Consider the following 23,329-nt stretch of genomic DNA (forward strand, 5'->3'; position numbering starts at 1 on the left):
TCATGCCGACATTCACACCCTATGAAGGTAAGTCCAATCCTCGAGAACATATTAGTTATTTTAAATCGGTCATGGCGAGTTATTGGCCGAGAAGATGAGCTATTATGCCGAACTTTCCGGCATCTCTCAAAGGCCCGGCGATAAAATGGTTTTCTAGCCTACCGCCAAGATCCATCCAAAACTTTCGAGAACTCGGGAGAAAATTTATTGCCCGATTCCGAAGTTGCATCGGGAGTAAGAAGACAGCAGATAGCCTTTTTGCCATTAGGCAGAAACCAAATGAGTCCGTTCGGGACTACCTTCTAAGATTCGATAAAGTGGCTATTGAGGTAGAAGAGTTGGATGACACGGTGGCGTACAATGCACTATGGAGCGGAATAACCCAAAGACGTTTGCTCGAGGTATTGCTTCAAGATAAGCCGAGGACTTATGGAGCACTTCTTAAGAAATGCCAAAAGCAAGCAACGGTTGCGAAGTTATCGAGCCCGAGAAGAGTCTACGAGAGGCGTAAAGGAAAAGAAGAATTATGGAGAAAGAGGTTAGAATTCAAATGCTCGGGCAAGAGATGACAAAAAGGGAGTTTGGAAAGAAAGACTGCCAATGGAGACTTTACACCTCTTAATACTAAGAGGTCAGAAATTCTATTACGATCGGAGATAACGAAAATTTGAAGTGGCCGGGCAAGATAAGAGCCCGACCCGAAGATAGGAAAGAAAAGAGGAAAAGAAGGAAAGGAGAGGAGAAAAAAGAGAGAAGAAACCACAAGGAGGGCAGAAAAGACCGAAGAAGGACAAGATGAGAGAAGCCAAGAAAAAAAGAAAAAAAAGGAGAGGGGAAAGAAGAGAAGAAAGAAGGGAGTTCCAAAGGGAAAGAGGAAGAATCCAAAGAAGGGAAGAAAAGGAGGGGGAGAGAAGAAGAAAAGAAGAAAGAAGGAAAAAAGAGAAGACAAGGGGACCAGAGAGCAAGTACAAAGGAAAGGAAAGAGAAGAGAGGGGACAGGGACGGAACATCTAGAAGCATAAGAAAAAAGGAGGAGAGAGAGACAGGGGAAAAGGGGGGGGGCCAAGAAGGGACTACCAAGGACAAGGAGGGACCTCCCCGGGAGGGAAGAAAAGGGGGGGAAGAAAGAGGAGGAACAAGCAGGGGGGGGCCAAAAGAAGGAAGAAAGGGGAGGGGAGGGGAAGGACGGAAAGTAGGAATACAAGAAAGCAAAAAGGAGAGAGGGAAAAAGAGAGAAAGGGAGAGGGAGAAGAAGAGAGAGGAAAGGAAAAGGAGGAAAACAGGACTGAAAGAGGGAAGAGGGGAAAGAGGAAAAGGAAAAGCTAGAGCTCAAAACAAAGAGAGAGGCGAAGACAGGGAAAGATGAAGAAGAGAAAAGCAGGATAAGGGAGATGAACAAGATCCAAAAAGAAGGAAGGAGAAACAGGAGGACAAAGTGGAGAAACTAGAGCAAGGGTTTTATAAAACCCATAGAATGCCCAACGGTGGGAAGAGTCAGGGAAGAAAGCCAAGGAAATGGAGAATGTGACAGATAACGGACTTGAATAAAGCATGCCAAAGGATGCTACCACCGGAGACGAGAGACAGGGGACAGAAGTATTGAGCTCATGGAGATTGGGATATAATCAAATTATGATGAATCCCAAGGACGAGAAGGAAGACAGAGGAGAGAAAGTTACTTTATAAAGTAATGCCAGGGGAAGAAGGGGAAGGAGAATGGAAACAAAGTAAAGACAAATAGGAAGAAATATGGAAGAAGTGGATGATATGCTATAAAGAGTAGGAAGAAGCAGGAAGATCTGAAGAAGTTGAACGAGAAAAGAGAGGAAAGGAGAAAGGGGAGTTGGAAAATTGGGAGGTATCCGAAGAGGAAGAGGCAAAGGAGAAAAAAAGGGAGATGGAGGAAGGAGGGAGACATCCAAGAAGGAAGAGAGAGAAAGGAATAGAGGGGAGAAAGGCAAAGCTCTAAAGAGCGGGAAGGCAAAGGATACCATGGACGAGAAGGAAGGGAGAAAGAAGGAGAAGCGGGACTCAAGGACCTAAGGGAGAACGATTATACAAAGCCACAGGAAAGGGGCAGTAAAAGAAGAAGGTACAAAAACCACACAAAGTCAGAATAGATGGAGACAGATAGGAGGGATAAACAAGCCTAGCACGAAGAGGAAAGAAAAAGCCACAAGAGTCGACCAACGGAAGAAGAACAGAAAGAAGGGAAGAAGGTCACAGGGCATGAGTTGAGCGAGTATCAAAGAGTATAGAACGTCCAGCCAAAAGGGAAAGTTAGGGACTATCTGAGAATAGCATGCCAGTTGGGAGTACAAAACAGGGAGTATGGAACAGGAGGGAGAACTGGGAGTGGAGCGGGACTAATGCTTATCAGGGATGGATCACTATATTATGCTAAGATTAACTTAAAGCAAAAGAGGGAGAGAAGCCCAGGGAAAGAGGAGCCCAAGAGTGAGAAGGAAGTGAGGACTGAGGATGGAATAAGGGGGGAGAGGAAAGGAAAAAGAATGGAAATACTAGCAAAAGATGATGGCATTATGATATCTGAGATAAAGCAAATTGAGAAAGGAAAATGAAGTAGAGAGAGTTATCCAAGTTGGCATCCAAAATGAAGGAGCGCAATTGAAAGTAGAAATCTAGCATCGGGAGGCGAGGGATGGATATGAAGAAGAGCAGTTGGATGAACAAAATAATAGAAGAACGAATCCCCGGAAGACGTCAAGGAGGAAGGCAGAAAACAAGAGGAAGTACATAGAAGAACAATTTATAAAAGATGGAAGTTAAAGGGGGAAGAAAGAGGAAGAACGAAGGAAATGGGAGCGCAATGGGAGGTCGGCAGACAAAATAATACGCAAGGCCATGGGACTAGAAAGATGGGGAATGGAAAAGAAGAAGGAAAGACCACTTGATTTCAATAAAGTACGCTCCATGACATCCTTGAAAAGAAAGAAGGAAGAAGAAAAGATCTACAAAGAGGGGAGAGTTAAAAGTAAGAAGGAGCGAAAAAGAAGAAAAGAGAGTTTGACAAGTTCAAGAACCAAGAGCGAAGAAGAGCGGGAGAGTTCTAACAAGCAAGAACCAGGAGGCAAACAACGAAGAACCAAGAGAGTTCAAAGGGAAGGGAGCGGAGCAGGAGTTTCCCACCTCATGAAAGTCCAAGGAGATTATGAGATGGAATTATAATGGCGACACGGGACCACGGGAGCACAGGGAGTTTTCCCCACCTCTTATGAAAGTCCAAGTGAGACTCTCAGAGATGGAATTATTCGATGGCGACACGGGACCGGGGTAGCCACGGAGTTCCACCCTCATGAAAGTCCAAGTGAGACTCTCAGAGATGGAATTATCAATGGCGCTACACTGGACCCGCGGGAGCCACGGGAGTTCCCACCTCTCATGAAAGTCCAAGTGAGACTCTCATGAGATGGAATTATTCAATGGCGTTACACTCGGGACCTGCGGGTAGCCACAGGGAGTTTCCCCACCTCTCATGAAATTCAAGGAGACTCTCATGAGATGGAATTATCAATGGCGTTACACTCGGGACCTCACGGGTAGCCACAGGAGTTTTCCCACCTCTCATGAAAGTCAAGTGAGACTCTCATGAGATGGAATTATTCAATGGCGACACTGGGACCGCGGGTAGCCACGGGAGTTTCCACCTCTCAGAAAGTCCAAGTGAGACTCTCATGAGATGGAATTATAATGGCGCACACGGGACCCGCGGGAGCCACCGGAGTTTTCCCACCTCTCATGAAAGTCCAAGTGAGACTCTCATGAGATGGAATTATTCAATGGCATTACACTGGGACCTCGCGGGTAGCCACAGGGAGTTTTCCCCACCTCTCATGAAATTCCAAGTGAGACTCTCATGAGATGGAATTATTCAATGGCGTACACTCGGGACCTCGCCGGGTAGCCACAGGGAGTTTTCCCACCTCTCATGAAATTCCAAGTGAGACTCTCATGAGATGGAATTATTCAATGGCGTTACACTCGGGACCTCACTCGGGTAGCCACACGGGAGTTTTCCCACCTCTCATGAAAGTCCAAGTGAGACTCTCATGAGATGGAATTATTCAATGGCGTACACTCGGGACCTCACGGGTAGCCACACGGGAGTTTCCCCACCTCTCATGAAAGTCCAAGTGAGACTCTCATGAGATGGAATTATTCAATGGCGTTACACTCGGGACCTCACTCGGGTAGCCACAGGGAGTTTTCCCCACCTCTCATGAAAGTCCAAGTGAGACTCTCATGAGATGGAATTATTCAATGGCGTTACACCGGGACCTCACTCGGGTAGCCACACGGGAGTTTTCCCACCTCTCATGAAAGTCCAAGTGAGACTCTCATGAGATGAAAATCAATGGCGACACCGGGACCCACGGGTAGCCACGGGAGTTTTCCCACCTCTTATGAAAGTCCAAGGAGACTCTCATGAGATGGAATTATCAATGGCGACACCGGGACCTCGCCGGGAGCCACCGGGAGTTTCCCACCTCTCATGAAAGTCCAAGTGAGACCTCAGAGATGGAATATCAATGGCGACACCGGGACCCGCCGGGAGCCACGGAGTTTTCCCACCTCTATGAAAGTCCAAGTGAGACTCTCATGAGATGGAATTATTCAATGGCGACACCGGGACCCGCCGGGTAGCCACTGGAGTTCCCACCCTAGAAAGTCCAAGTGAGACTCTCATGAGATGGAATATTCAATGGCGACACCGGACCTCGCGGGAGCCACCGGGAGTTTCCCACCTCATGAAAATCCAAGTGAGACTCTCATGAGATGGAATTTCTAAGGCATCACACGGGACCCACTCGGGAGTCACCCAATAAAGGCAATGGCACCGGAGAACCAGGTTGGGGGCCTCGACTCGACGAGACTAGAGAAATGATGGCACATCAAGACGACGCATTGGAATTCTCAAAAAAAAAACCCAAAGAGGTATGAGAAAAGCACCAACACTCGAGAAACCGACGCACGGAATGGGGGCGGTGGGGAGCAGAGCGAGTCCACCGGAGAGAAAGGCACCCCGGGCGGGGCACCATCCTGAAGAAGGTCCGAGGGCCCATCGGGAGAGAACCTCACCGGCGGCCGCCGTGGAGAAGATCCCGAGGGCCCACGAGAGAACCCCCTGGCGGCTCGTTGTGGAGAAGGTTCCGAGGGCCTCATTCGGGAGAGATACCTCCCTGGGCAGGCTCGTTGGGAGAAGTGCCACACTTGGGAAAAATATCCAACTCTAGCATTCGAAGACTCTCTGACTAAGTCAAGAAGAGTAGTTACGCATAAACACTCAGAATCTATTCCGAGAATGGGGAGGTGAGTCAAATAACGGCGATCGGGACAAAGAAGGAGCGTATCACACCCACCACCCTCAACTATCGATCCGAACTAAGGAACGCCGCCTCCAGAACCAATAAACCCACCTCCAACATGGAGAAAGGTAAGAGAACATCGAGTACACCAACGTGAGAACCTCTCAAGAACAGACCAGGCGATTGAGCGCGGAGGCGGCTCCCAGCCAAAACAGGCGGACCGTGTTTGGTGTGCGGGCATCGGTTATTCCAACTGGTTGGAGAGCTCTTAAGGTGGTCTTCTCAATATCCGACTCTCGAAGAAGTTCTAGACGCAACAATTTGTAAAGTAGATTGAGGGGTTCAACCTTGAATCCATGGGCAAGCTTGGGAGTTGGGAAATATCCAAGCCATAAAGATGATCACAGGTCTGGAGGGTTTGACCTTGGACCTTAAATTGGTGTTTGGAAACAGATGACCTCCCAAACACCTCCACCAATGACCATAACTTCAAAACCTCATGTTGGGTCTACACACATGAAGAGAATTCAGGAGGACATCAACCAACTCAAAGAATCTCGAGCTTAGTTGGATTTTCATCATTGGGCGCCCTCACACACTTTGCCTACTGGCCCTACTCAACCAAAGGATGGCAACAACCGTCACGTACAGTTGGTTATATGATCCTCTTAATTAATTAGTAGCATAAAATTATGAACCCAACATATGCCATAAGAACATTATATTTTACCTTAATAAGGGATGGTTTCCTGAAATTTACATTTATTGCAAGGAACGTTTGCCAAAGCAGGTTGACAACGTAATTTCTTTTTTTCTTTCTCTTTTAAATTGTGTAATGAAGGACTTGGAGTTGGGAGGCCCGGATGAAGAGGATCCAGCTTGGAGATCACTACCATTAATGCAACGCCAAATCTCCAAAAGTATCATATGATGATTATTCTTTATTTAATGTGCATTGATCAATTATCCGGACTGGACTAGGAATAATTATGGATGGAACAGATCGAATATACATAGAAGAGAACTGAGTGGTCCGGTACCGTCCCTTATTAATCAAGTCGTTCGTATCCTTGGAATTTTACACCTTGTCTGGAATCCCCTTGGGGCCAGTTATAACTTATAATTAACAAAAAGAAAAAGAAAAAGAGAAAGAGAAAAATAAAACACTTTACAACTTATCAGAATTTTTTTTTTCTTTTCCAACCTCTCACACTTCCAAGAAATATTTAATTTAAAAAAAAACACCGCCGATCACATGGGCATTGACCCCAGCATCAGCATATTGATCTGATGACTCTTCAAATTTGTGACAATCGTACAAGGGGAGCTCATGTGCTAAGGTTTAATTTGTCATTCACCAAGTTCTGATTCCGAGTTTTAATTGCATTGACATCTATATATAAATTTGTCATTCACCAAATGGACCATGAAGAACACTGTCTCATGTGCTAAGGTTGTGACAAGTCGAGTTGAGTTGGATGAAAATAAATTTTTCCAACGACTTGAGACCAAACTAGGTCAATTAGTGAAATGGGGTACAACAAAGAGAAAGTTAAATCAATAACCATCATGATTAATTGATTTGAAGCATGAAAAGAAGCATATAATACAAAAAAGACACGTCAAAGGAATGCAAAGGGACAAGTCTTGTAGAGAGGGTTTTTTTTTTTTTTTTTTTCTTCCTAATTTGAACCCACAAACACTAAAGATCACAATAGAACTAATTAATCATTGTGTAGAGGTTTACCCTTGAAAAATGTCCACCAACCAGAAATGTTGTAAAGTTAATCAATCAGCGTTGGAATATTATCCAATGATGGTAAATGTTGGTTCCTACTATTAGGTAAATGCTGCCTTTTTTTTTTTTTTTTTTTTTTTCTGTTATAATTTTGAAATCTTTGTATAAACTTAAAAAGAATGGGGAACTTGCAACTTACTCCGTCTAACATCAAAGTCTACCGAAGAGAATAAAAGAGGGAGGAGAATGAACACATAAAAACTAGGATTTCTGTTTTGCTGCTGTTTTCCATAATGCATCTGCTGTGAAGTCAGCTTCTTTTTGAGTATATGATTAAAGGAGATTCCGGGAGTTCTAATGAAAGGTGGATATCTCGAATGAAAAATCTAAACTTCCAACTTGGTTCAGATGAGGGTGAATCAAGTGCATGAATTATGGTTTCATCACGTTAAAGCTACCCAAACACCTCATTCACCAGAAATATTGGTAGCATAAGTGGGATATAACAATCCTCGAACTCCCTAATAGTCCGACACCATTAGGTAGGCTTTTACTATTTGTCAGTCCAAATAATGTTCAACAATAAATTTAAGAGTAAATTTGCACTGGCACTACAAAATAGAGGCTTTAAAGCACTGATACCCCACTTTATGTTTAAAAAGCACAAAAATCCTAAAATTAGATTTTCATTGGATATGTTTGTCCAATTTGTCATTGAAAACCTTTTCAGACACTGTTTATTATATTAGAGATATTTTTTAAAATAAACAAGTGATTTAATTGTTTTCATGATAAATTTGACAAATATATTCAATGAAAATTCAATTTTGGGGTCTCTGTGATTTTTAAACATAAAGCGGGGTGTCAATGTCTTAAGACCTCTATTTTGGGGTGCCAATGCAATTTGCTCTAAATTTAATGAAAGGAAACTCTTGGAAAACCTGATTACAAAGATCGGATAATCATGAGTAAAATTGGTGACATTTTGTCATATTCTTTATGGACAAAACCCTCCAAGCTAAACTACCCGCTACAAAATTAGCCATTCTAGCAACATAACCCACTTTACAGAATTGAAACTGGACCATAGAGAAAACCATTATCATTCCAAAATGGGCTGACCTGTTAGATGACGCAACTGCTGGTTCTTATTGGATGGGCTATTGACAATTGCAAAGCTCCAGCTAGCCCCGCCAATATTTAAAAATCAATCATGGTTAAAACTTAAAAGAAGGCAATTTAATTTAATTTTTTTTAAATATCACAGATGCTGAATCATCATTTAATCTTATTATTATTATTATTTTTTGGGTCTAAACATCATTTAACCTGATTACTTCAACAAAACAGATGCATTAAATATATAATTTGAGAGAGCGAAAAAAACATGGAAGGTGTGAACATAAATAGAATGAATTACGTGGGGGTAAAACGTAACACCCAAGTCGTTTGGTAAACCTCATGTCCCATATTCAAATCCTCTCTACTCCTTTGTTTCTTGCATTGAACAGTTGTGTGTTCTTTGATCTTGGGCCTGAACACTACCAGTTTCTGTGGATTATAGTAGGGCTCCGATGACGGAGCCAGTGCTTGCGTTAGTAGTGTAATAGGGTTAATGTTGCATAGATTGCACTGGATAAAAACTCCAAACATTGCGTAGCAGGGGGCGCTAGCCGCTAGGTTGCTGCTACTGCATCCCCTCTTTTGTTTAAAAGAATGAAAAAAAAAACCAGTAACACTTTATAGAGATGGGGTAATACATGTAATTTGTGCTTATTTTAGCATTCGGGTTCTGTCATAATCCTTCACCAGTGAATTGTCCTTTTTGGTAATTCTATAAATAGTTGATTGTCTATTTGTCTATTTGTCTTTTACCTGCAACGTGTAAAGGAAGACTATTTGCCTATTTGTCCCATAAAAATAAGGGTTTACTGCTAGTAAGTGCTACGGGTAACAGTGAACTGAGGTTTAATGGCAGCCAAGGAAGACGAAAATGCGGAAGCTCATTAGAGGTGAGAACCAGTCAAAGAGCTCATTCATCATCCATGAGTGTGTCTCACGGGCTACGATAACTGGAAGCGATTATGATGCAAATCTGCAACTTAGAGTGATTTGGGCTCCTTAAAGTGGTGAGTTCTTGAAACCTAAAAACAAGTAAAACTCATTTTCACTTTTCTTTAACCTGCTTGAGAAATGCTTAACCTGTTGGCTATTCATCAAATTTTAAATCTCTTTTGAATTTCGATAAATTAAACCTAAGAGCATACTCAAGGATACTTCTGCTTCAATTGTTTTAGTTGGAATTGCTTAATTCATGCTATGTGAAACTTCTCTGATATAATGCGCATAAACTAGTTACAGATAGAGTTAAAGCAAAGAGGAAGGGATTTGTATTTGTACAATTGTACGATGTCAGAAATGTCACCCGAGGAAGTCTTGGAACCAAGAAAACGTTTAAGGGTTAACAATGAAGGCAATGCTGATATGATTAGCAACCTACCGGAATGCCTTCTCTTAAAAATATTTTCCTTGTTGCCTATGAAAGACTTGGTCAGGACGAGCATCATATCCAAGGGATGGAGGTACCTCTGGACTCAAGCCCCGAATTTAGATTTTGATCAGTCTCTGTTTGTGAATTGTAATTGGAGTCAATGTCGATGCCAAGAAATTAATATGGCAAAGTTCGTGGAGTTCTTAGACCGGATGCTCTTATTTCTTGATGGTCAAACCATTAGCAAATTTAGGCTATCGTTCTGTTACCGTGGACATATTAGGCACACCAAGAGGATTGACAGCTGGGTTCAATTCGGGATGAAAAGCAAAGCTCATGAGATCACCTTAGATTTCTCTATGGGTTATCTTCTGTCATTCCTCCATAAAGTCGCACTCTATCAGATGCCTCATCATCTCATTGCACCTACCAGGTTGACAGTGTTGAAACTGCATCTCTGCAAGTTCAATTTGTCTAGTTTTGAGGCATTGAGCTCACTTCGAAGTTTGTTTCTCAGATTTGTGAAAGTGTTGGATGGCTCTATTGGAATTCTAATCACTAATTGTCCACTCTTACAAGACTTGAATCTCAAAAGCTGTTTCGTTCCTGATCAATTCATGAATCATCCTCTGGATTTGAAACTCAAGACACTGACTATGGAAAATTGCAGAACCAATGAGGAGATGGACACTCAGACAGAAGCTGCAAGGTGGACTGAGGATTTTTCTGAGTTACCTATTAAACCAATTCATATATCTGCGCCAAACCTGCTATCTTTCAAATTCCGTGGTGAACATATTTGGGAAATGTCTCTTAAAAGAATGTTTTGTCTAGTTGATGCTAAAATTAGTAATGATCAGAAAAGTGTAGTCCCAGGTCAGAGTCAGATTCTCCATAAACTTCTGAAGGAGCTGGACCATGCCCAGGTTCTAACCCTGTGTAGCTGGTTCATTCAGGTATCCTTGGTTTTTGTCACTGTCCTTGTCTTAGGTTGAAACCATTTACTTGATCTTGTGGGTTGTCTCTTGTTTTGTAAAGGTTCTGCCGCTAGAAGTATACCAACAAAGTTTGGAAACTCCACTCAGTAACCTAAAGCATTTAAAATTGAATGTGGGCTTGGCCACATTAGAGTTTTTGGGAATAGCATGCTTATTAAGGAGTTCGCCAATTTTGGAGAGTTTGACATTGACCATGGGCAAATTCAAGTCCATTTGGGTAATGTATAAGATCTATAATATTTTCCATCTCAATTACAATAGTTTACAGTTGTTAGTGGTGAAAACTGAATTGGTAGTAATTTTCATGTTTGATTCTCCAGGAATATCACATTGACATTGAGGTTCTGAATGACTTTGATGAGCAGCTCTACTGGGAATCACAAGTATGGAGTTTCAATTGCCTCAAGAAGATTGAGATACATGACTTTTCTGGTTCAAGATTCGTGATGGATATGATGAAGTTTCTGCTCAAGAATTCAGTGGTTTTGGAGAATGTTGTCATTTGCCCTGATGAAAGAATCTTGAGCATGGCAAATCCTGAATATCAAGATATGAGTCGCTTGGAGTTTGAAATCAACAATTTCCATAGAGCTTCATCTTGTGCTAAAATACATTTCTTGTAGACATTATAGTCCTTGACTGAGATATCCAGTTTAGAATCTTCTGACTCTGAATGATCGCAGGTGTTGAAGATTTTGCTAGGTGTTGCAGTTGCTGGGATTTTTGGTGAAGTATATTCAACCAGCAACGAATTTCTAATGAGATTTCATGGGTTACCATCTGTATCTGGATGACAGGTTCCTCTGAGTGGGTATTTTCTCCTTACTTAGCACATAGGTCTGTTTTCTTGGGATGCTCATCCATTAGGTTATACTAGCAAAAGCTTCCTGCCTTTTGCTTTACCCTTTTCTTTGTGTTAACTGTAAGTAGGATATTTTGACCATCTAACAAAGAGTTGGAGAGCATCTCATATTGAATTTGATCTTTTGGCTCTTTCCTCCATTGCATTTGAAGAAACAAGCTTGATAATTCGAGTCAGAATCATCACTCAATGCATTCTGCATACAACCTCATTTTGAATGTTAGGAAAGAGTACAAGGGATATTTCCCTTTCCATGTGGTTGTGGTTAACAAATCTCCCTGAATAGGTTAATGATATCATCGACATTGCCATTAGTTGAATTGACTTTCTTGTAGTAGCAGCAGTGATGTGCATTATACCAAGTTGGGGCTTGCTTGCCAATGGTGGGTTAGTAAAGCGGTTAAAGGCATGACCTCCCACGGGGAAGTCTTGGGTTTGCACCCATTCGACGGCATTAATATTCTCATTCCCATCCCGGTATATAAGAAGCTCTTAATCCCCCAAAAAAAAAAAAAAAAGTTGGGGCTTGCTTTTTGAGGTTTCTGTCAGTGGATTCTTGGAGTCTCGCTAGGTTTTGGAACAGGCTGAGATACAAATGTGGGTTATTGTTCCATAAACTTTAATCTAGCAACCTAGTTGACTGAAGATTGGGAATTAATTTTGTTGGTCAGTTAGGAAAGAGAAGAATGACCGTTATGAGGTTTGGTATTTAGGATCAGGGTGCCAAATATAAAAGCCCATTAGTGTTTGAAGAAATAGAACTAGACCCTATCTCATTCAATCAGAACTTTTGAATCCCTTATTTTTCATACGAGAACTTATTTTTGCTTGCCTCAGACTTTTGTATCTTGGCAATACTAATACTAGCACTGATAACCCATTTTGAGAGCAAGCTGAAATGGCTATGTGAAACTGATTTCTGCTTCCAATTTTTTTCTTTCTATAAACTATCAGAGATTAACGACGGTCCGAGACATCGATTTACTGTTGACTTTGTAGTATTTCACATTTATGGCGTTGGCTACTTCAACTGGTAAAATTTCTTGGTGTTTGTATTCAGGATTCAGGATCAAATTAAATCTGCCTTCATCCTCATTAGTTCCCAGGATTTCTTTCTTTAAAAATAAAATATAAAAAATTTCTAAATGAAATGAAGTGGTAGAGGTTCTGCTTCCCCTTTCTTTATATCTCATTTTGATGTTACAAAGTGGCTGATTCTAGGTTTCTGAGACAGATAAGGGTTTTTTTCCTGTTAATCCGTGGGATCAATTCTGAAGGTTTTGGGACCAATTTTGAAGTCGGTAAGAACAGATCAAAAAAAAAAACTGATCAATCTGGATATACATAGGTTAGAAAGAGAAGGACCAGCTCGAACCAAGAGTTTTCCTGCACCCATCAAACTTGGGCGAGCTAGAATAGTATGGGCATTATGGGCTTAGGCCCATTAAATGTAAAACCCATCACGTCTGGCTTGCCATATATGATATCGACCTTTTTGCGAAAATTATCCAGGCCACCCCCCTAAGTTATTCCATTTATCAGTCACACATTCAGTAGATGAAAATATATCAATGACACCTTTGTTGTTAGAAAATCACACTTAAATGCTACAGTAAGCAATTTAAGCTTTTCAAAAAGACAAGAATAACCTTGAATGAAAAACCTTAAACTTGATTTATTTTTTCATCTTCCTTTATCATCTGTGACTTCTTCCTCTCACAATCATAAATCTTCACAAAATTTGGGAGATATGGTTCATGAAACAATCTTTTAAAACTTAAGATGTGAAGATAATATTATAAATACATAATTAAAAATTAATTAAAACTAAACTGTTTTATTTTTTAAAACTAAACTGTTGCTAATAGGAGGATTTGAACGATAAATTGAGTAATTTTAGAGGTGACATTAATATTAGGGGACAACCCTAAAAACAGCAATGGAAATATCTCTTTCTTTTTTTTGGGTAGGTAAGGCGTGGATTTCAATGGTAGGTATGGTATATGTGGGTATCGTGGCAAGGTCAAAGAACTGACAGGTTTTGGTGCTTGTTTGGGAACAGTTGCTTTCATGCTTTATAGTCTGTGCTTCTATCATGGTTGAACTTGTTTAAGTAACAAGACTAGTTCTGTCATGAACAGCCATTGAATAGAAGTTCAGCTCCCAAACAGAGAACAACTCCAGTAAGAACTAATGACCCATTTTAAGTAAACACCTTGTTGCAATTCAAGAAGACAACACTTCCTCACCCAACCCCCTAAAAATAAATAAACAAACACTTGCCTCAAAATATTTCCCTTCAAAATCTGAACGCTAAGGCCTCGCTACCTTGTGACTTGTGAGATACAACAAGATTGAAGCTATCAGCTCATAAAACCCTAGACAAACACTCTTCTCCCCCCCCTAAAAAAAAAAGGATTTATTAACAGTAATCAAAGTTGGTAGGGATTCACCAATATGGTTCATTGGATGGTCCTATTTGGTGAATCATTCCCTATTAAGCTAATGTTTGAAAGATATTAAAAAAATCAAGAACCTTAATAGAGATAATCATCATTATCAAGTGAAGTTGCTAGAACACTTCCAACCCTAATTAAAAGTGAAGAGTACAAACGGTAAAGAATTACCTTTAAATCAACAAAACAACTTCTTTATTTTTGGATAATAACAAAACAATAAGTTAGTCTTTAGATTGGCCCTACCTCTAGATAGATTAGGGATATCTTGAGCTTAATTAATTAATTAAGATAATTATAAAAGTATAGACAAAAGCACTTGTTTCTTGAAGGCATAATATTTTTTTTGGGTTCAAATATAGGAACAACTTCAACCTGGCCCACACACAAAGCACAAATATAATTACCAAAAAACAATCTGTGGTAAAATATATAGTAGAAGAAAAAAGAATGTTTTGCATCAATAATAGGTTGCCCTGGAGCTTAAATCAGTAGTTGATTAGAGAAAGAGCAAGAGGTGTTGGAGTGAAAGATGAAAAGGAAGAAATTATTGAATAAATTTTGTAAAAGTAGTTTTCTATGCTTAAAAGGTGGGAATGCTCTTTTATGCCTTCTCACATTATTACAATTTTGAGTCTTGCATTGACATATTCTCTCTTCTTTTGACTCATGTAGTTTTCCACTTGGCCGAACCACAAGGAACCTCACTATCTGAAATCTTAAGTTAAATATGGATTAAAATTGTCATCAAGTAACTTTTCAACAAACATCCCATGCTTCAATGATTTATCACTATCATAATGACCATTTTTTCTGCTAAAAAAAATGGATATCACTATCATAAACACCCCTTTCTACTAAAAAATTGACATGGTCAGAAGACAGGGATCCATAACCAAAGTAGTGAATAGGGATTGCAGACCCTTCTCTCTTATTCCTTTTCTTTGGGGGTGGAGAGGTTGGTAGCCTGGGTAAGGAAGGCCCAAAAAAGTCATTAGGTGGTCTATATGCAAAGAATGTGTTGAATCACATGTTTTGTTGTGTTATAAAGCTGTTTCGGATTTTTATGAGGAAAAGAGAAAACAGGGTAAGAGAGAGAGAGAGAGAGAGAGAGAGAGAGAGCACTAAGCAGCAATCAGTATAGCAAGGAAGATTATCAAAGACACAAAGGGAAAAGATGAGGGGAAGGACATGGAGAGTCATGGTTGTAATAATAGCAGCTTAGAAGGCTAGAGAAAGAAATGAAAAGGGCTGAGAAGACAAGAGATGGGTGGGTCTTATCTCTTACAGATACATTTCATGTGGCACAAATTGTGAGGAGAACTAGAAAAAGTGGAAGATAATATGGAAGATGGTGTGTATCTGTGTGTTTGTGTGTGAATAAATCAACTCCGAAATCATATGATTTGGATGGGGAAGGAAATTTCTGCCTCCACTACCCAAAGATAAAGATCTCCAGACCCCAAACCAATTAAAACTAAAGAGACTCCACAATGCAAAAAAAGTGAAATAATGGAACTTTCAGGTCCTCTTGTTACTCTCCTGATGGGAGTTTTTGTTGTTACTGGGAAATTCACTGTTCACTGTTCACTGAAAGGTAATGCATGAATTCCTTTTGGAACAAAGAAAGAAAAAATTTTAGGAATTCTTCTAATTAGAAAAAGAAAATAATATCTGATTGCATAGCTTTTGTGTTTACATGATGGTGATCATAAAATCATTGTCATATTCAAGTTAGGATTTTCTATTTGTGAGGTAGAAAATTGTATTTTCTTTACATCCTTTGGTATATTTAAGAGATGATTTTTTCTTAAATATGTGATGCAGGAATGTAGAAGAAGCACAGTTCTCAATCTGCTTTGATCTTATCCCCAAACAACTAACTTAAGGACCACCAAACAACTAACCTAAGCCCTAAGGACCACTTAGCCAGGTAACATTCTTTTGTCCTTAATTATAGTACCTAAGAATCCTTGTAGCATATCACATCAATCATTTCTCCCTTCTCTCTCTATCTGGTGGGCTCCATTATAGCCTCAAATCAAGCCCGGCCCAAGTTAATCATTTACTAGTGTTATTTTTCTTGATCTAAGCGTGCTTAATTCCTCATTAATCCCAATAATTACCCAAGCCAGAAATTTAGAACTTAGTATCCCCAATCATGTTGGTGTCTACAATGCTGGAATGGGCCTTAAAGTCGTCCAAAAGCCAAGATTTTTATTGGTGTTTTTTTCTGTGGAAGCCCGGGCCCATATTGAACTGGAACCTGGTCCTACCTGCTTCGGTGGTTTGGATTTTGGACCACGTGGCCCATTAGGAAGATAAGTATCAATGGTGGTGGAAATCATGGTAGAACAAGAGCGCGTGCAAAACCCTCATAAAGCCATAAAGGCCAATGGGCTTTCCACTCTCTAAATTTTATATTAATAAATGGGGTGACCCACCCCATTGGCCACCTTTTGTTGCAACAAGTTCTCTTCCCCAATCATAGAGATTGAAAATTTTATTTTCGAAAATTTGTCGTTGGAAGTTACCTTGTAATATCAATGTCATCCCCTGAGTTACTATTAATATCAGTTAAATCCACCTTATTATTCCACTGTTAGCGATAACACCCTAACTCACCCACTTATATTTTTAAAAGATAAAAATAACCTTCATCAGAAGATACTATTCTTCCTAAACCATAATCATCAAATGGAACCCATCTAGTAATGTTGTTTAATATCTTTTTTCTTTATCATCCTCATCTTTTCTTACATCCTTCTTCCATCTCCGACAGATTTTGTGTTACAACTTACAATCACTAAAATTGTTATTGCTCAAAACCCTAGATGCACCCACATTGGTAAGACAAAATAGTAATAATAATATCCACATAAGATTGATATATCTATAATAATGTCAAACCATGAGGTACAAATTAGTGAGAACAAGATATTCTTACATATACCCCTACTAAATAACAAATTTCTTATATAAGAAAGCCGGCCACATAAAATAAGAATTCATAAAGAAAAAAAGAGAGTAATATTAAGAATAAAAAATTAAAAAAAACACTTAAAAGCTGTCAACTAGTATGTAATTTTATTTTATTTTTTTGCTATTTTGATGACACGCATTTTTCAAAAGATCATAATAAAAAAATATGCAATCTTTTTTTATTATTTATTGAAAGTTTGGTGTCATTTCATATATATATTGAGAGAAAATATGCATGATAAATATAATTTTAATAAGGACAAATGATTTATAACTTCAAATTTATTTGAAAACTGCTTTTATATGGTCGATCATTAAAATCATTTGACAATGAAATCAATGGTAATTAAATAAAGATGTCAAAACCTAAATACCCCTGTATAATAGATGTGAAAACCTAGACACTCCCATTAAATGAAAAATAATAGAGAACAATAAGCAATTGAAGGTGGCAATAACTATATATAATTACATGGGGTGACTTTTTTTTATGATCTCTTGCTATTTAGTATTAGAAAACCCCAAATTAAAAGGCGAAGGAGGTATTTTTTTAATGAAAATACAATGTTTTTTTATATATTGAAAATGAGAGTATTATACAATATAAAGCAAGACTTTGCCCCATACCATAAGAAAATTCGAACTTTAACCTTCTATTTAGAGGTGTTGGAAGTAAATTTTAATATACTAAATGTTTGAGATAAGAATTTTTTTTTTCAGCCAAAAGAATCAAACCTGAGGAGCCTCTTTATATGTGAAAACATTAAAAACTAAATCATATTGATTTTGCTAGAGATTATAAGATTCGAATCAGTAAAAATTTCTTATGGCATTGCAGAACCATATTAGCCATCTTTTTTTTTTTTGGGTAAAACCTTAGCATTTTGTCTTTGACATGTTTGGGATGAACAAAGCTGCAAGCAAAGAGTCCCCTTGTCTCATTACTGTCAGGAGCAGGATTTCAGCCTTTGGACCAGAATTGATAGACTTGATTTTATTCAACTCAGAATTGATTGTTATAGACTTGGATTTATTCTGAATCTAAACGTGTGAGTATGACTTAGTTAGGCCAAGGCAGAGTAAATCAGGTTGAATCGGACAAACCCCAAAACAATTCTGATCAGAATCGATAGAGACCAATCTTGTACCAATTATGAGTACCTAAAAACCTTGCAGACCTTCACTGTTTTGAGACAGTAACAGGAGTGAGTCTGAGAAATGCCATTTTTATTATAAGATTAATTAGTCAATAACTCGGGTATCTTACGAAAATGATGTTCAACTCCCACGTTAAGACTAGCAGCAGTAAGGCAGATATGGTGAGATACTGCAAAAAGAAAGAAGGGATCAAATTGAGGGGTTGGTTTTGTGGGAGAGGAGAAAAAAATTGAAGTGGGTTTTTTTCTTTTTCCTGTTGGGTAATCGAAGGAAGTGGTGGGTCTGTCGGAGACTAAGAAACGAGGTGGAACACTGGATAGAATAGCTATAAAATCTCCTTCCTTTTTTTTTTTTTTTTTTTTTTTTTGGTTAAAAACTATAGAAAATCTCCTTGGCAGATATTCATCATCATATTCTGCAAATGCCAGTAACAAGGCTGTGTTCTTTTTTTTTGGGTCAAAAACAAGGCTGTGTTCAATGTACTAACATGTCAACCTAACTGGGCAGGGGGGCATGGGGTCTCTGAAGAATCTGAAAGACACTCAATTCAGGACGCAACAAACCAGTCCAGTTCAGCAATATGGATCATGTAAATCACCCTTTTGATTTATCTCTTATCTTTTCCCACAAGAATGAAAAGAAAATAAATAGGGAATATCTTGAGCATGAGTGTGGAGTAGAAGTAGACCAGAACCCCCTGGCCCATGATGCAAACTCATTCCGGCACTGTGTGTCACATCGTTTCTTCCTTTTTCAGAAAGATACCATTTGATTAGGGATTAAGACATGTGAGTCGGGTTTCTATAATCTTAGTTAGCTTCAACTCAGTCACTTTTGGTGAAAAGTTTTAAAACTGGAGTTAGTTTTACTGTTTTGATCAAGACCCTTGAAACCACAGAGTATAATCTGTAAAACGATATAAATACAGAGAAAGAAAGAGTGTTCAGGACCTTAGGCCTGTCATCTGTGTGGTAGCAACTGCAAGGTTGGTTCTGGGATAGTACCATGGGGATATGAGCATGCTTTGCGTCCTGAATAGTGTGAACCTGCGAATCCAAATTCAGCAACAGCAGCAGAAACAAAATTACAACACCACATCGACATCAACAGACAACAATGGATGGTAGTTTTGGTTCTGTGCTTGTCATGGACTTAGTTACGTGAGCAATCCTCTAATTCGGGTTTGTTGTTTGGTCTTGGGTGAAGGAATCTTTGTGTTTCTCCTAATTTCCTTTTCTTGGCCTCTCTCTATCATGGCTGCCTCACCTTCTCTACTTTTAAGTCTTCTACCAAGCCTAGAAAACAGGGACTAAAAAGTGGGGAAAAAATTCATTCTATAGTCCAAGTTTTGGAAAGCAAGAAAGAAATTATAGAGCCCAACAATTGTCTTTAATTATGTATTTATAAATACATCCTGCTTTATCTGTTCGTGGCTTGTTGCTTCCTGTTTCTTTTGTCTGGATTAGTTTTGTCTTGGGTTTTTTGTTTCTCTGTCTTCGTTTTAGAGGTCAGAACAAGAGGAGGTGGGTTCTGATGTTCAAGAGGTTTGGGGAAGAAAGTATTTGGTGATGGCTGATGGCGTGATACCCATCTTCTTCTGCTTTCATTTGGTTATAGATGTGTTGCTCTCTGAACGATTATAGCTAATTGGTGATTTTGATTTCTTTTTTCTTTTTCAGTGTCATCACTCAATTTCTCTGGGTTAAATTTTGGAAGTGAAATAAGCTTTTTCCTATCTGGGTTTCTTCCAAGTTGTTTACTTTTTCCTTAGAAATGGAGGGTTCTTCTAGGGACCGAGAATTGTATTCACAATTGTTTGACTTAATTCCTAACGAAAGGGAGTGGCTTGCGAGAAGAGATGAAGCCAGATTCGGAGTTTCAGAGGATAAAAAGTTGGAGTTAAGGTTGGGACCGCCGGGAGAGGATTGGGTTGACAAAGAGAACAGAGAAAAGGATGGCAGAGAAAGAGATGAGTCATCTCTTCTATCTCTTGGGTGCTTCTCTTCTTCGGCTTCTAAATCCAATAACAATCACAACAATAGTATTTCTGCCGGAGCAAAGAGAGGATTCTCTGATACGGTTGAAGCCAAAGCGGGAGAGCAGACATGGTTGTTGACCACCAACGCAAACCAGCACCAGAAACTCTCATTTTCAGAAAAACCAGGTGCAACTATTCTCTCTTCTCCATGGTGTTCTTCAACATCTCCATCTCCTTCACCTTTCCATGTGAAGACACATCAGCAGCAACAACAGTCAAAGCCTCAGTTTCTTCAGTTCCCTTCGATTCCCCAGAAGCTATCTGTTATGTCGAAGGAACCACCACAGACATGTAATGACACAAAACTAGCTGAGTTGCAGAACCCTGAAAAGAAGGCATGTTCTCCAGCCTATGGTTCAGTTCCTGCAAATACATCTGTGCTCAATAACTCCCACAAAAGGTACTTCAGCTTTTCTTCCATTTCCACCCTTCCTTTGTTTATTTGATAGAAAATTGTGATTGTTCGAAAATAAATGAGTTCACTATGCAATAGTCTGAGAGACTAGAATAAGTTTTTGTGCGAGATTTTGGATTCTTTTGTTTCTCTGATTTTATATTTCTGAAAATCTCAGCTTTTCACTGTTGATGGATTCCTGCTTTATGTTATGAAATGTCAAGTCTGCTAAACAAAATTTAGAAGTTCGCCTTGTGACTTGGGATTTTTTGGTTTTTTGTTGCGGAAAAATCAGAACTTCTCCTGCTCCTGTAGTGGGTTGGCCTCCGGTTCGCTCATTCAGGAAGAATCTTGCAAGCGGTAGCTCATCCAAGCCGGCATCAGAGATACGTGATGCACCTCCGGCTGAGGTGAATGGGGAGAAAACTGAATCTTGTAAGAAGGGTTTGTTCGTAAAGATTAACATGGATGGAGTTCCTATTGGAAGGAAAGTGGATCTCAAGGCTTACGACAGCTATGAAAAACTCTCCTCTGCAGTGGATGAACTCTTCAGAGGCCTTCTTGCAGGTTATTTCAATTCAATACTTGAAATGTTCAGGCAAACTTTTTCTTTTTGCTTAAGGCTTTCATGATGGGTTTTCTGAATTTGCTTTGTGTGTGATCTTTCTTTTTGCAGCTCAAAGCCAAGGAGATTTGTCAGCTGCGGGAGATCAGAACAACAACGCAGATCATAAGCCAATTACGGGTTTATTAGATGGAAAAGGAGAATACACTCTTGTCTATGAGGATAATGAGGGAGACAGGATGCTTGTGGGGGATGTACCATGGCAGTAGGTTTCTCACCCTGAATCTGTTAGTTCTGTGGGGATCATCATTATAGTTTTATCTACGCATGCTAAGCCAAAATAATTAAAACTCACTCTACCACAATTTCAAAACCAATTTCTTTTAAGTCTTAACTTTCTATATGTGGTAGATCCAAAATTCTAGTGGCAATTACAGAAATTGATAATTTGCTGGGGTTACATTTTGTTGCAGCATGTTCGTATCAACAGTGAAGAGGCTTCGTGTGCTGAAGAGCTCTGAGCTCCCCACATTACAGCGTAAGTTGTAACTCAATGTTAAGTCCATGCTTACATTCTTTTCGGTAGGTTTGAGGTTTTGAATTGGGAATTTGATAACGGGATTGTGCTTTGATTGTATTTCAGTTGGTAGCAGTAAGCCCGAAAAGAGTACTAGGTTGGACTGTGGAGTGAAAGGAGGCAGTGGAAATTGTCATTAGAGAATGAATCTTTCCAGTTCATTGCCAAGTGTCAAATTTGGTTAATTTAAGCTTTAGCTTTAGCAGCTTTACACCATTTTCCCCCACTTTTTGCTGATCTGTTTCAGCCCTTGTAAAGAGAACTGAGTTCCGAGGAAACAAGATGTAGAGAAATCAGAAGGCTATGTAATTGCTTCTAGCTGGATTCCAATTTTTTCTTCTGCAGTTTATAAAGCTTCTAGATATGCAGGCATTGTATGGTTGGGAAATTATGGTGATTTTTGTATAATGTTGAAGATAATTTGATTAATACCCCAACCAAAGAAGAAAAACCTTAAAATACCAAGCTTAGGTATTCATGAAAATTATTGGTGTTGCAGCTATTATTGGGGTTCTTCGAGTCCAATCGTTTTGAAGTCTATGATTAAGAAAGGGAAATTGTCCTTTTCGTGACATAGCGCTTGAAGGAAGCAGATAGAAGCAACACGTCAGTATTGCGTGTCTTTGATGAGAAACCAGATATGGATAATTTTCATCGAGGGTTGGGGGAGGTTGGGACTTTTTGGGCATTCAGAGGAGGGAAAGATTGAAGCTTAAAAATAGTAAATTCATTTTTTTTCCTGACTGCATCACCTTGTTTGACTAAACTTTTGATGATAGCGTCCCCTTAATTCACTGCAATCTAAGTGCCGTGCACTCCTGGACTTGTTTTATTGTTAGGATTTTGAGTTATTACCTACTAATCACCCAGGAATCCTGCAATCAGGATGTCCCTTGTTTCTTCCATGTCTCCTTCTGCAAGACAAAATTATCTCATCCTCTTAGAACAATTCTTGGGGGTTTGGGTCCAAGGTTCAATTATGTTGAAATACAAAATGATAGTATGGTGCTTCCCCAATTCTAATTTTGATTCAGAGGAAATCTGTGCAAAAATCATCCTGAATCCTATGAGCCCAACACTCAATTGTTTGCTTCAGATTGGCAAGGATCAATTAAGTGGTTGGTCTATTTACACTAATCTGATTCCAGAATAATCTATAAATGAACCATAACAAGAACTGCAGTTCAACCCTCTAGTCCTCAACACACTAAGGCCCCATGAATACCCAAAAAGGAGCACAAATGAATGATTTATTAGGAATAGACCTGCAAAGTAGGTAATTGATTCTGGGCACTGTTGTCTGTCATATGTAGTCTGTCCTCTCTGGTCTGAGCGGTGCTCTACTGCTATGCACACTGTACTCCAAGAGCCGAATGGGTGAAAGAGCCGTCTCATTCATTCAGGAATCAGTAACTCCTCGGGTTCCTCAGTGCCTGAGAAAACTTGGAAGCATGAATGGCTGTAAAGCTCATGTGCTTTTTCTGCTGCTGGTTCTCAGCATGAAGAAATTAAAAGCACCTTAGTGTGGTACCGACCCTAGCCCTAGCTACAGGCTACAGAGTCTCTTGGGTCCAATTCTCAAATATCAGATGGGGAGGGAGGGAGATGGGTGACCCAACTTTTTGGTTTTCAGGTGGAATAAGGAATATACCAATCCCTTTACAAAAAGTAATATGTATTACTAACCCATCCTTGTAATTTGTGCTGTTTGTGCTTTGTTGGGATTTTGCACTTTGTTTTGCC

The 23,329-nt window shown here is 39.5% G+C and overlaps 2 protein-coding genes across 4 annotated transcripts; both read left to right on the forward strand.

Moving 5' to 3' along the window:
- Window positions 1-8,994: 8,994 nt before the first annotated feature.
- LOC149021743 (putative F-box/LRR-repeat protein At5g54820) lies at window positions 8,995-11,600 on the forward strand. Of its 2 annotated transcripts, none has more exons than XM_089147177.1 (4): window positions 8,995-9,194; window positions 9,421-10,512; window positions 10,595-10,771; window positions 10,875-11,600. In XM_089147177.1, exons 2-4 carry the CDS (start codon window positions 9,475-9,477, stop codon window positions 11,175-11,177), a joined length of 1,518 nt encoding a protein of 505 aa, XP_089003303.1. In that variant the 5' UTR covers window positions 8,995-9,194; window positions 9,421-9,474; the 3' UTR covers window positions 11,178-11,600. The 2 variants fall into 2 exon arrangements, with proteins under 2 accessions (XP_089003303.1, XP_089003304.1); XM_089147178.1 differs by having other exon boundaries at window positions 9,427-10,512.
- A 7,141-nt stretch (window positions 11,601-18,741) lies between these two features.
- Window positions 18,742-22,147, forward strand: LOC149021744 (auxin-responsive protein IAA6-like). Of its 2 annotated transcripts, none has more exons than XM_089149940.1 (6): window positions 18,742-19,577; window positions 19,692-20,450; window positions 20,740-21,011; window positions 21,121-21,274; window positions 21,483-21,547; window positions 21,653-22,147. In XM_089149940.1, exons 2-6 carry the CDS (start codon window positions 19,786-19,788, stop codon window positions 21,724-21,726), a joined length of 1,230 nt encoding a protein of 409 aa, XP_089006066.1. In that variant the 5' UTR covers window positions 18,742-19,577; window positions 19,692-19,785; the 3' UTR covers window positions 21,727-22,147. The 2 variants fall into 2 exon arrangements, with proteins under 2 accessions (XP_089006066.1, XP_089006067.1); XM_089149941.1 differs by having other exon boundaries at window positions 18,742-19,167.
- Window positions 22,148-23,329: the final 1,182 nt, after the last annotated feature.

The sequence above is a fragment of the Hakea prostrata genome, chromosome 3, assembly GCF_041222555.1.
Source record: "Hakea prostrata isolate BN-2017 chromosome 3, UWA_Hpros_2, whole genome shotgun sequence".
Lineage (NCBI taxonomy): Eukaryota > Viridiplantae > Streptophyta > Magnoliopsida > Proteales > Proteaceae > Hakea > Hakea prostrata.